Below are 11,091 nucleotides of genomic sequence, written 5' to 3' on the forward strand. Positions count from 1 at the left end.
TTCCTTTGATCGGTCTTTCGATGGAAACACTGATGGAAAGCATTTGTGCCTAATGATGAAGGCTATGTCTCCATGAAGTGAGGAATTGGATTGGATTTTTCATATTCTGTAGCCAGTAGTTTATAATAATCTAGAGCAGTGAAAACATCATTTGTAATGATAGATTACAAAATGACCCTATGATAGCTAAATTGAGTTCAATTACATGAACTGAAATGGAGTCCGTTTCCAGATGGCCGGAGTCAGGAAACACAAAAGGGGGAGTGTGACTTGAGAAGAGCAGCTGCGGGCCGCAGGATGGAGCCTAAAGCGCTGGAGGGCCCAGGACTAGCACTCTTCCTGTGGGATACCCGCCCACGTCATCTTCACAGAGTCCTTTGGTGAGTTTAGATGCTCTCATGACAGTGGTTACTGCAGAAGTATATTATGTTGACCGGCAGGTCCATGATTTTTGTCTGTGACGTTTTTCCTTTTTAAAAAATCTGAATTGTTCTATATTTCTTTGTTTCACCTATTCTATTTTCACCACTTGAGACAGGCTTTACTCCCTTGTACACGACTGTGGATAATACCTTGTATTTGTATAAATTGTTGGCAAATGTTTGCACATATAACCCATGTCAGGCCTGTCTCTGGCTGTTTTGTGGGTGTTCAGTAAATGTATAATATATGGTGCCTTATGCTTTTCAATGAATGCACAGCACTTTAACTTTATCACGTTCCCTAAAATAGTGACTTTTGCTTCCAAGAGGGTTTTTAAGCCCAGTACAGAGTATTTGCATAGTCAAGTAGATGGACAAGCTAAATATGCTTTGTATTCTATTTAGAAATGCCTTTCACTAACCAACCTCCTAGAAGTGCAGAAGGATTAATTTAAACCGAAGTGCTTCCCCATTACTTTGATAAGCCTCTAATAGACAGTATGGAAATTACACAGTTGAGTTTAGTAAGTGTTTTATGGGTAGCAACACAATGATTGGAAAAGGCAAGTTTGCTCATAAAATCTTCTTACAGATCCAGGATGCGCCGATTGCAGTAGAAAGCATTCTGCTTTGCCTTTCCAAGACAGTCCTAGTTCTGAATCTTTTCCGCAGTGCCTCCGTGCATTGGAGAATTTTACGTTCATCTGGCCACTAGAGAGCACTTTGAGACTAATAAACCTTGGTCTGGGCACCCGGGCCTCCGTTTGAACCCTGGTATCCCGTGACAGAGAGGACGTGCCGTTCAGTCACGGCGCCATCTAGCTATAGGCGGCGGCTTACAAATGGCCATCAAAGCTGATGGATGCATTTGGGGAAGCTTAGTGACCTGTGGTAGTGATAATGAAGTATTCTGAAGCCCAGATAACATTTTATTCTGTCACTATGGTTTTCTGCCTCTGGTGACATCACCTAATTTGTACTGCTTTACAGCGTATTTCTAAAGCAAGCGTTTCAGCCAGGGTCCCAGGTCCCTTATTGCTCCTTCTCTTTTCTGTCAGATTGAATTTCTCTCAAAGAGAAAATATTGCTCGATATTGATTCCAGCGCACGAGATAATTTCAGGTTCTCACTCTGCAGTTCATCCAAAGCCCTGTTTAAAATCTTGAAGAGGTTTTCCAAGGCTAAGAGGCGCAGTTCAAAAGAACGGTTCTTCAATGTGTTTAAAGGACCCTTGGCTACATTTTCTGATGTTTCATCAGCAGTTTGCACTGATACGCTTTCCATTGTTATTACAACTGAACCATATCATAGGGAGCTGTACCAGCAAGACCATCCAGTTTTCTGAAAAGCTATAAAGTTTTGATGTTTTCAAGCCTATTTCTTACTGTGCTCTTAAACATGTTTAGCTTCTGCTGAGCCAAATGCGTACCTCTAAAGGCATATGCAGCGAAAAACTCTTCAAGCATCTCAGTGACTGCTGCAGTTTGTGTATATACAGCAGGAGGATGAGATTCTGTTTGGATCAAACAAGGGGGGGGGTGTTCTTTGTGGCAGGTGTTGGGAATGAATAATACCAACGGATAGCTGGGCCTCGGCCCATCAGCGCCGGGGTCTGGCTGTGTGTATAGAGGAGAGTCTGCTTTCCTTACCTCTTGCAGGAACGTTTCTCCAAGCCATTCCATTCTGGTATTATTGTTTGCACCAAAGTGAAACAAAAAGTGTCAGTTCTAGCCCTGATTCCTACACTGATTGAGGAGTTTATAAGGATGGTTTGCAGGGGATTTCTTTGATGTTTTAAGAAATCCTAAATAATTTCTCCCTCTTTTGAATGACACTTGACTTTCAAGTAAAGAATATTTCTGCATGTGAAATGTCAGTTCTGTCTAATAATAACCTGCTTAATGTGCCACTAAAATCACTGAAAGAATTTGCCACCATTTTTTTTTTTTAATAAAATGAAGTTCTTTCCTCTCTCTGGATGCCTGGCTTGTAGAACCTGGTTAGAACAGTGGCAGACGGTTACAAACAGATTGCTCCATAATGAAATTACACTCTAAAATGTAAACTCGTTATCTCACCTTAAGCCAACACATACCATTTGTGATGTGACACCAGAATAGCAAGGGAGTGAATAGGCTATTAACAAAGACTTTCAAGAAATAGACTCCTCTGGGTTTCACAGGGAGCCATGAATATGAAAACATAAACGGTGAAAGGCACAGATAAGGAGTTTACATGGGGGCATGTGCATTATTGTGTAGATATTGTTGCTTTTCAGCAGCCAGACTCCGTTTTTTAGCTATCTGTCCCTATGCCAGACCCAGACACAGTCCTCTCCCGTCCTAGAGGGGTGCTCCCTGCATGCTTTTATTTATTCATTTCATGGGATGCTTTTTGTGTGGGTGAAAAGATAGTGGAACTCTATCTACAGGGTAATGTCATCCCTGGGATTTCAACAAGGATTGAATTAAATAGTACAAAGCAGAAAGGTCACATACCTGTGTATATGTGCATATATTTATTTGCTTGAAACTCCATGCTTCTCGGGGGCTATGTTTATGTTAGGGACATAGTATCATTTGATATTTAGTGAATGCAGAGATGGAACTCACTCTTCCTTGTCTGGGCTTACCCATAGCTCTAGAGACAAATTCAGATTTCCTCAGATGTGATCTTTTCCCAAGGTCATGCAGGACTTTAGTTTGGTCAGCTTCTTATACTCAAAGTTGAGATGTGAATGATTCTGTATGTCTGTGCAGGCTCTCATTCCTTGCATCTTGTATATCTCACACTTCTTCCAAAAAAAAAAAAGGTAAGTTATCAACAGAATATTGTAGTAAATGGAAGTAATCGTGAAAGGATCAAGGAGACCTCCGTGTCCATAAAATACTTCCTGGGTGGGCAGAAAGGAATTTTTATTTTTAGGTAGAAGACACACACAAAAAAAATCCTGTCCTACTTTGAGACTATTGTTGTCTTACATTGATACTTAACCATTGAATGTTGGTTAACCTGTGATGTAGTTTTATCTTCTCTTTGGCAAAGAATCAGAGAAAGCTGTTTCAGGTTTCTTTATATTACTACTTCTTGAAAGCTTAGCAGAGTGCCTTCCATGGAGGCTTTCCATAAACAGTTGTGGTTTGATTCACAGACTCTAAAACTGGGGATGAGCACTCTGGCATGGAGGAAATCTCACCAGATCACCTGTGTGAATGGAAGCAAGCTAAATCATCTTTCTGGGCCACTATTTCCTCATTTATAAAAAGAAGGGTCTGGACTCAGTGATTGCTAAGGTTACCTCCACCTCTGTAAATTCTATGCTTTTTAAAAATACTCTGATCCTGAAAGAAGAAAATCTTGGGTTTCCAGACAAAAGAGTCTAGGGTGTATTTGTGCTTGACCTCCTACCACATCCAGACTTTCTACTCTAATGAATCTAGGTTTATTCTTTAGTTAAATGGCTCAGCTCCAGGAGCCCTTGGTGTGATTCTAACACTGTATAGGTATTGATTTTGCTTGTAGGATAATGGTTACTGTAACCACCAAACTGTTAAATCTCTCCCATTCTCATATGGATGATTTCACGAGTGTCATTCCACTCCCTTTGGTTGATATTTAACTCAATCCAGGGCTTGTTTGAAGACAGCATTACTATCAAAGTATCTCAGAATGCTTTGTGGCTGACAGTGGTCTACTTTTCATCATCTCTGAGTTGTGTATCAGTCACCACAGCAGACAGAAGTAGGTCAAACTGAGACTTTTGGAAGACTGACCTTGTCACTGCCATGTTGTTCTCCATCACCTCCTGCATTGAAGCTCAGAATTTCTTACTGTGAACAGTGTCAACAGTTATTCAAATAGAATAGGCTTCCTTCCTTATTTTGTTTGTTCATTCCTGTAAAACATGACTTTTCACCTCACGGCATTGATTGTTGTTGTCATGGCAGGACCACAGATGCTATCCTCAATACACATACACAGTGCGCCGCCATGCTAAAATATTAATGAGATTCTTGCTTTCTCATTTTAAAAGTTTACCCGCAGTGAGCTCCCCACTTAAGCTGATGGAAGGCACAACATGTCGGTCAGGTTATGATAGCTGTTAACTTCCAAGTGCAATTTAACGGGGGCTTTCATGGCAGCGATTCTTGGGCAATCACCTTGTTACATCAGTTAAAATATACACTACAAAATGAGCAGGGACTTTGATGTCAGTAAAGAATTCTATATCCAGAACCATAATACCCTGTTGATTACCTTTCAGTGGATTCCATGGTGACCCCAGAGCAGAGGGGATAATTTAATGAGATCGTTACTACTTCTATAAAACCAGCGATCTGATCAATTCTCTTCTGGTAGGCACTTTTGCAGCACTAGCATAAGTGACTGTTCCACATGAAGCATTATCTTTTCTTGTACAACACTGAAAGCTTACATGCTGCTTGACAAATTTGAATTTTAAAAAGTAAGAGTGATTGGCACTTGGTAACTTACACAGAAATAATAAAGTGGTACAAGAAAATTGCCAATTTCTTTTAGATTGATATTTTACGTTTTTTTTTTCTTTCAAGGAGTGATAAGACATGTAATTTCCATCAACTTCAACCAGCTATGTATGAAAGGGGCTACAAGTTCAGCTCTGTAGAGAAAAAGCAAGTTGTGGGGAGAACTGATATACCACGAAAAAGCACACAGTCTTCCCAGCAGCCTGCCGTTCTGGTAGTAGAGGTATTTATTTATAGGCCAAGGCCAAAATCCTAAGACTGAGATACCACACATCTTGAAAACAGCTCTGCTTGTCCTTGGTTTCTGACCCACCAACCCCAATGTTTCACTTATTAAATGTCTTTCCAAGTCTATTAAACACAAGGAGATAAAGGAAGCAGATAGATATAACCAAAGTTCACGAAGGAAGACTTCTTTTTTCCATGTTGAATGATCCAAAAATTTGGTATAAAGCAATTATTGTCTATCAATTTCTTTATTTAGTCAACATTTATTGATATATAATAGCAAAGACTCCAGCTCTGTTCATATGCCAAGTTAACATTTCCTCATTGATCTTCATTGTCATTTTGAATCCATGTAATGATAAAGATATTGGGAGCCTCAACCCATAACACAAATCCTGTTTAAGGATCTTGACTGTTTTTGATAGGAATATTCTGTCATATCAATCTGTAGTCTACATATATCTTTCACTGAACATGAACAACTGACCTCATATTCTAACACACATAAAAATGTATCTATTGACAAGACCATATGCTTAATCTTTTTCTAGAATTTTCATTGACTTCTTTTCTGGCTTAGCAGATATTCCAGTTATCCCCTTACTTACATTTAAACAGTTCTTTCTAGTATGGACTGCTGCATGGAAACATACACAATTGTTCCTTTGAAAAACAGTCAAAGTGGTACTTTGCCTCTAAGAACAGCTGTTGGGCTACGAAAAGTTTTTGGTTCTGACAACCACTGGATTAAGAACAAAGTTATTCCAACAGGCGCTTTATCTTATAATAACACTTATTATAAGGCAATTATCTTGTGTTAACTGAGCCAGCAATGAGGTTCATTTATTCAGCATTTATTTGAGATGGTGGGGGGAGGGTAAGCACTGCGAGGGCAAGAACTGGTTTATCTTGTTCATTGTTGGTATTCATAGCATCTAGCACATACAGAATTAATAAAAAATGATTGAATGAATGAATGTTGTTGATTCACAGATGACGAAACAAAGACTCCGAGAATGTAAGTACCTTCTGAAGGTCACTTGGGTGGTAAGAACTTAGAATTAGAGTTCTAAATCTGGTTTGACTCCAAGGCCTATGCCCTTTCTCTCATGACAAACTTGATGTACAGGCAACTTTCCAGATTCCCTGCCTCAGTTTCCTGGTTGCAAGTCACATCCATTCCTGGGCAAGCAGAGGCAGTGGGAAAAGTGGTAAGTGGTATCTTGGTAGAGCAGACACCCATGAATGACATCAAAGACCCTTCAGAAGTAGCCCCAGAAGAATCTTACCTTGATTTCTTTTTAATCTGGATCCCCCCACCTTTGAGGTACCAAAATATATTTCAGGTTATGCAATAGATCAGACATAGGTTACCTGCAGGCCTGGGAAAAGAGGAGCTAAGCCAACATCTGAGACAATAGTCCTCACAAATGTTTGATTGTGTTCACCTCATGTGAAGCCCCCCTCCTTGCTCTTGATATGGCTGAAAACATTGTGGGGGAGAAAGATCTTCAATTATAAACCAAAATACAAGGTACATATTAACAAGAGAGACTTAACACCTACAGCCACACTTGGAGTTACAAGGTGTTAATGAGCAAGATAAACCAAGAAATGCATTTTTTCTTTCCTCCTTGGCTGCCTGGGTTTGCCGTTGGTGCAGAATAATTGAAACCTCAAGTTGTGAAACTATGAATCAGGGGGATTTCCTGTATTATGAATGATATCATTTTATAAGCTGGGACACTTTCAGTGAAATGCAGGAACATTCAGGGTAATGTGTTTGCAGCAAGCAGGATCCTGAATTTATGGCTGAGGGGAATGTGTGAGTTGACCAAAATGGAGAATGATAAGAAGTAACTAAATTATGTATGACAGTCTTTGCAGAGCAGAGGAAGGAAGAAAGCTTAATGATGTTGTGGTTGAAGGACCAGCAGCAATTGGTGATGTATAGGTTGGAGGTTGGTAAAAAGAGAAATGGATCTATGAAGACTCAAAGAGTATGCATGACTGTGACAAAGACCAAGCAGTGGATTTGGGAGGGGGAGAGGAAACAGGAGCTCAGCATATAATAAATTTTAGGGCAACAAGACAGCCAAGTAAAGTTAACTTGACATTAAAAATCATCATCTTAATCTATGTAGCTCTTTCAAGCCTGAGTCTTATCAAGGAAAAAAAATCTATACTTAACGATGAAGTATTTTTCCCCTTTGCTTTCCCGGCAGCCACCGAATGCAGTACATAATTTAATTATTGAATCTACAGGCTGGACGATGGAGATGAAGAATGATGTGTCTGCTGTAGTGAGAAATTAGATAGAACCAACTGTTTATTCTCATCGTTCTTCCTCCGTTAGGCTAAATTAATATAGTTAACAAGCTTTTGTTTGGATTAGTGGCTCAGATCTGGGATGTGCGGATCAGAACTCGTGATTATTACAGTAGCTATTATTTATGGAGTGCTGACAGTATCCTCAAACCCCATGTGTAAAACAATAAGGGGCTCTTTTGTCATTCTCTGCGCTGGAACCAATGTTCCACCAGACTTAGGAGCTAGACGTCTGGGTAATGAAGTTCAAGAAAATCTGATTTAGTTCCTTGGGGCCTATGACTTCAGAAATGTCACTGAAGGTCTTTCCTTTTGACCTATGCCATGTTTTTCTGATATTTTAAACTGTAACAAAATAGGCACAATTTTATAGCCGGCAACCTTAAAGGGGAATACCAAGAGAGGTGTGTGGTCGCGTGCTGGGAGTTGGGCAGGGGTTGCAGACTTTAGTACCCATGCAGGCCCTTCCACAATTTGAGTAGAAACAGTCAACTGGCCATGCAAAGCACAAATGCAAATAGAGCTTCCAAGCATCGGCGCCTGGAGGCACAGCGTCCCTGTCTGACCCCGTGAAGCTGCTCCTGGTCAATATTCCTCTCGAGGACACAGTGACACAGCAGGCCCATGCCAGAGGACAAAACCAGATCTCACTTCCCGCCCCTTTCAGTTTCATTGCATTAGATTCTTTCGCGTCGTTTTTTGTTCACGTATTACGTCCATAACTGTGGCGAGAGCTTTAAGTAGTTGACCGTGGATTCAGGTGGGGGGAAAAAAACAAACACCTCACCATCAACAAGAACCACCCAACCTTCAGATTCAGAGATCTGAAAAATGCAACGGTTATGAAGTCAGAGCCTTGGAGCGGCCGGCGCCCACACCCGGGTCCGCGAGCGCGGGCGGAGGCTCCAGGATCCTACGACCCGGGGCGGCGGGGCGGCGGGGCGGGCGCACATGCGCGACCCAGAGCCAAGGCCGGGGGCAAAACCCAAAGGTCGCCGGGAACACCTCTGGCTGCGCGAGCTCGCGGTACGACCGGGACGAGGAAGCCAGGCGACCCCGCCCGGTGCGCGCCGCCCCGACCCCCTCAGAGTGCGCGGCCGCGGGGACCCGGGCTGCCTTCCGGCGACGCGGCGGCCCCGCCTCCTCTCCCGACTTCCTTCCCGCGGCGCGGCGGGGACGAGCGCCGGCCTGCAGGTCGCGGAGCGGGACCCGAGGGTGGGCGGGGGCCGGCTGTGCGGGTACGCGGCCCGCGCGCCACGGGGGGCGGCTGGAGCGCGGGGCGCGCGGCAGAGGCCTGGGGCGAGGAACCCCCGAGCCCGTCCCCTTCTCGGCACACGAGTGCGGGGCCGGGAGTGCTCGGCGAACTTCGTGGCGGGCAGCGCGGCCTGCGGGAGGCTCTCCCCGTCCGGGAAGACGCGGGAGGGTCGATGTGCGGCTCTGAACGTGGCAGTCACTTCCTGCGCTCGCGTGTGCGGTGGGAATGCGTGGTTTCGTCCCGGGATCGGAATTGAGGGGGGAGGGGGGGAGCTTGGGTTCTGTCCCGGCCGGTGACTAGGTATATGTCCCCCGACTAGTTGTCCCTCCTCTGTTTCTGTGGCTGGGTTTGGGGCACCAACGAGCGTTGAACCAGACTCGGGGAAGGCGCCCGGTGGAGGATAAGTTCCTTTCCTTCCTTTCCTTCCCTTTCCCCGCCTCCTGTGTAGTAGGCACTTTCCTGGCACCCCACGGTGATTATGGTGCGAACCCTTTAGCCAGGTTCCAGTGCAGCATCGCTTGAACTAAGAGGATTCACAGGCTTCTGAGAGTTCGGGCAACATAATCAGTGGGTGAGCCTGGTTCCCAATACCCACCAGTTCCCAGCATCCCAGCCTCGCCCACTGCTGCTCTGCACCTTAGCATGAGCTTCCCGGCTTGAAGTGTGGGGGAAGTACTCACTTTCCTTTAGCCCAAACGTCTAGGCTTTCTGGAGACTTCTCGGTGATACTTACCTAAATCTTGTGTTGCCCTCCTTCCTTGTCCTTGAAAGGACCCACTTTACTGGAAGTTGTAGGTCCCCTTCAGGGGCTCTCCCTGTTGTAGCAGCAGCTTGTGCCTGCTCATGCATAAAGCCCATGTTACTAAAACGTGACACTTTTCATAGTTTCTCTTCATTTGATTCAGCACTCAGAGTTGAGAACTCTGTCCCGTCTGGGGAAACTAAGAGGAAATGGAAGGGACACATTTTCTGATCAATGTCAGAGTTGGGACAGCTCCACATTGAATTAGACTGGCACGGATATAATCCTGTGTGATTTAGGGAGAGTTGCCTAAGTTTTTGGAGTCTCTGAGATGTTGTTACTCTGTACCTTAGCTAGGAATGAGGTTTGAGTGAGGTGCTATGTAAAACCTTTAACCGTATCTGAAATATATTAGATGATCAATAAATGTTCTTCCCCCCTCCCTATTGTGCTGGCTCCATTTTATAAGACAGAGAGAGGTGAAGGATGAGAATTTGTAGGGCAGGCATTTGTATTAACAATAACAAAAATCCTATGACAAAACAGTAAATAGATGTAATATTTGGAAAAGTGAAGCTGTATGTGCTAACTTCAAACTCCTGAAATAGTAACTTCTTAAATTTTTTCTTAAAAGCCCATGTCTGGGGATCCATGTTCTGTGATTCCTGATTTGTGAGTGTTAAGTGAAGGTGTCGCTGAGTTTGGAGATACAAAGTTGAAATGTGGTTGGGTTGAATTGGAAAGCAGATTTACCAAAATGCTTTTCTCCACTGCTGTTTTGTCATGTTTTCCTTGTAGACTCAGCATGAGTGAGGTTCCTTGCAAGAAACGGGAGGACTATTTGGAATGGCCTGAGTATTTCATGGCAGTGGCCTTCTTATCGGCACAGAGAAGCAAAGATCCAAACTCCCAGGTAAGTGAGTTTTATGGAGAACTTTTGGACCGTCCCAGACACAGAGATACCCTGTAAGCGAGCACATTACAAAAGGAAGAGACTGGGTTTACACCTGTCAGTTTACAAAGGCTGAATAAAACTGCTGTCTTTTGTGCTGCATTCCCACATGCTTACATTTTCCTTCGAGAGAGTAAATTGTCATGTGCTATCGTGCACTGCCTCTTGTACCCGCCCTGGGGTCAGGAGTGCTCTTTCTTTGGCTTGTGGGAACTGCCACTGAACTGCCCATTTTGGAGGTCTGCAAGCCTCTGGTTTCATTGACTGCTTCTCCAGCTACTCGAAGTCACCAAGCCTTTGAGCATATTTCCCTGTAGGTTGGAGCCTGCATTGTGAATGCAGAAAACAAGATTGTTGGGATTGGATACAATGGAATGCCAAATGGGTGCAGTGATGACGTCTTGCCTTGGAGGAGGACAGCGGAGAGAAAGCTGGATACCAAATACCCTTATGGTAGGTTGTGCTTTGTGTTCCATTCTGCTTAGTGACGTAACCCTGGTGAGTGTTGAAATGCTATAGTTGGTCAGAAAGCGTCATCTCCCTTTTCAGTCATCAGCAGCTGGAAAGGAAAAAAAAAATCCTCTATCGAACTAGGATTTCCTGTCCCCATTTCTTAAATTCCAAAGAGAGCCAATGAATGGAAGTGTGGTGGTCACACA

The 11,091-nt window shown here is 43.6% G+C and overlaps 1 protein-coding gene across 5 annotated transcripts in view; it reads left to right on the forward strand.

Moving 5' to 3' along the window:
• Positions 1-8,444: 8,444 nt before the first annotated feature.
• DCTD (dCMP deaminase) overlaps positions 8,445-11,091 on the forward strand; it is a 31,862-nt gene continuing 29,215 nt past the window's right edge. Inside the window, exons 1-4 of one of the 5 annotated variants that reach the window (XM_019658764.1) lie at positions 8,516-8,677; positions 9,190-9,309; positions 10,279-10,393; positions 10,750-10,885. In XM_019658764.1, coding sequence (XP_019514309.1) covers positions 10,286-10,393; positions 10,750-10,885 — 244 coding nt within the window. In that variant the 5' untranslated portion in view covers positions 8,516-8,677; positions 9,190-9,309; positions 10,279-10,285. The other 4 variants (XM_019658766.1, XM_019658765.1, XM_019658762.1 and 1 more) reach the window with 4 other exon arrangements.

This window comes from Hipposideros armiger, unplaced genomic scaffold (genome assembly GCF_001890085.2).
Source record: "Hipposideros armiger isolate ML-2016 unplaced genomic scaffold, ASM189008v1 scaffold_289, whole genome shotgun sequence".
Taxonomy (NCBI): Eukaryota; Metazoa; Chordata; class Mammalia; order Chiroptera; family Hipposideridae; genus Hipposideros; species Hipposideros armiger.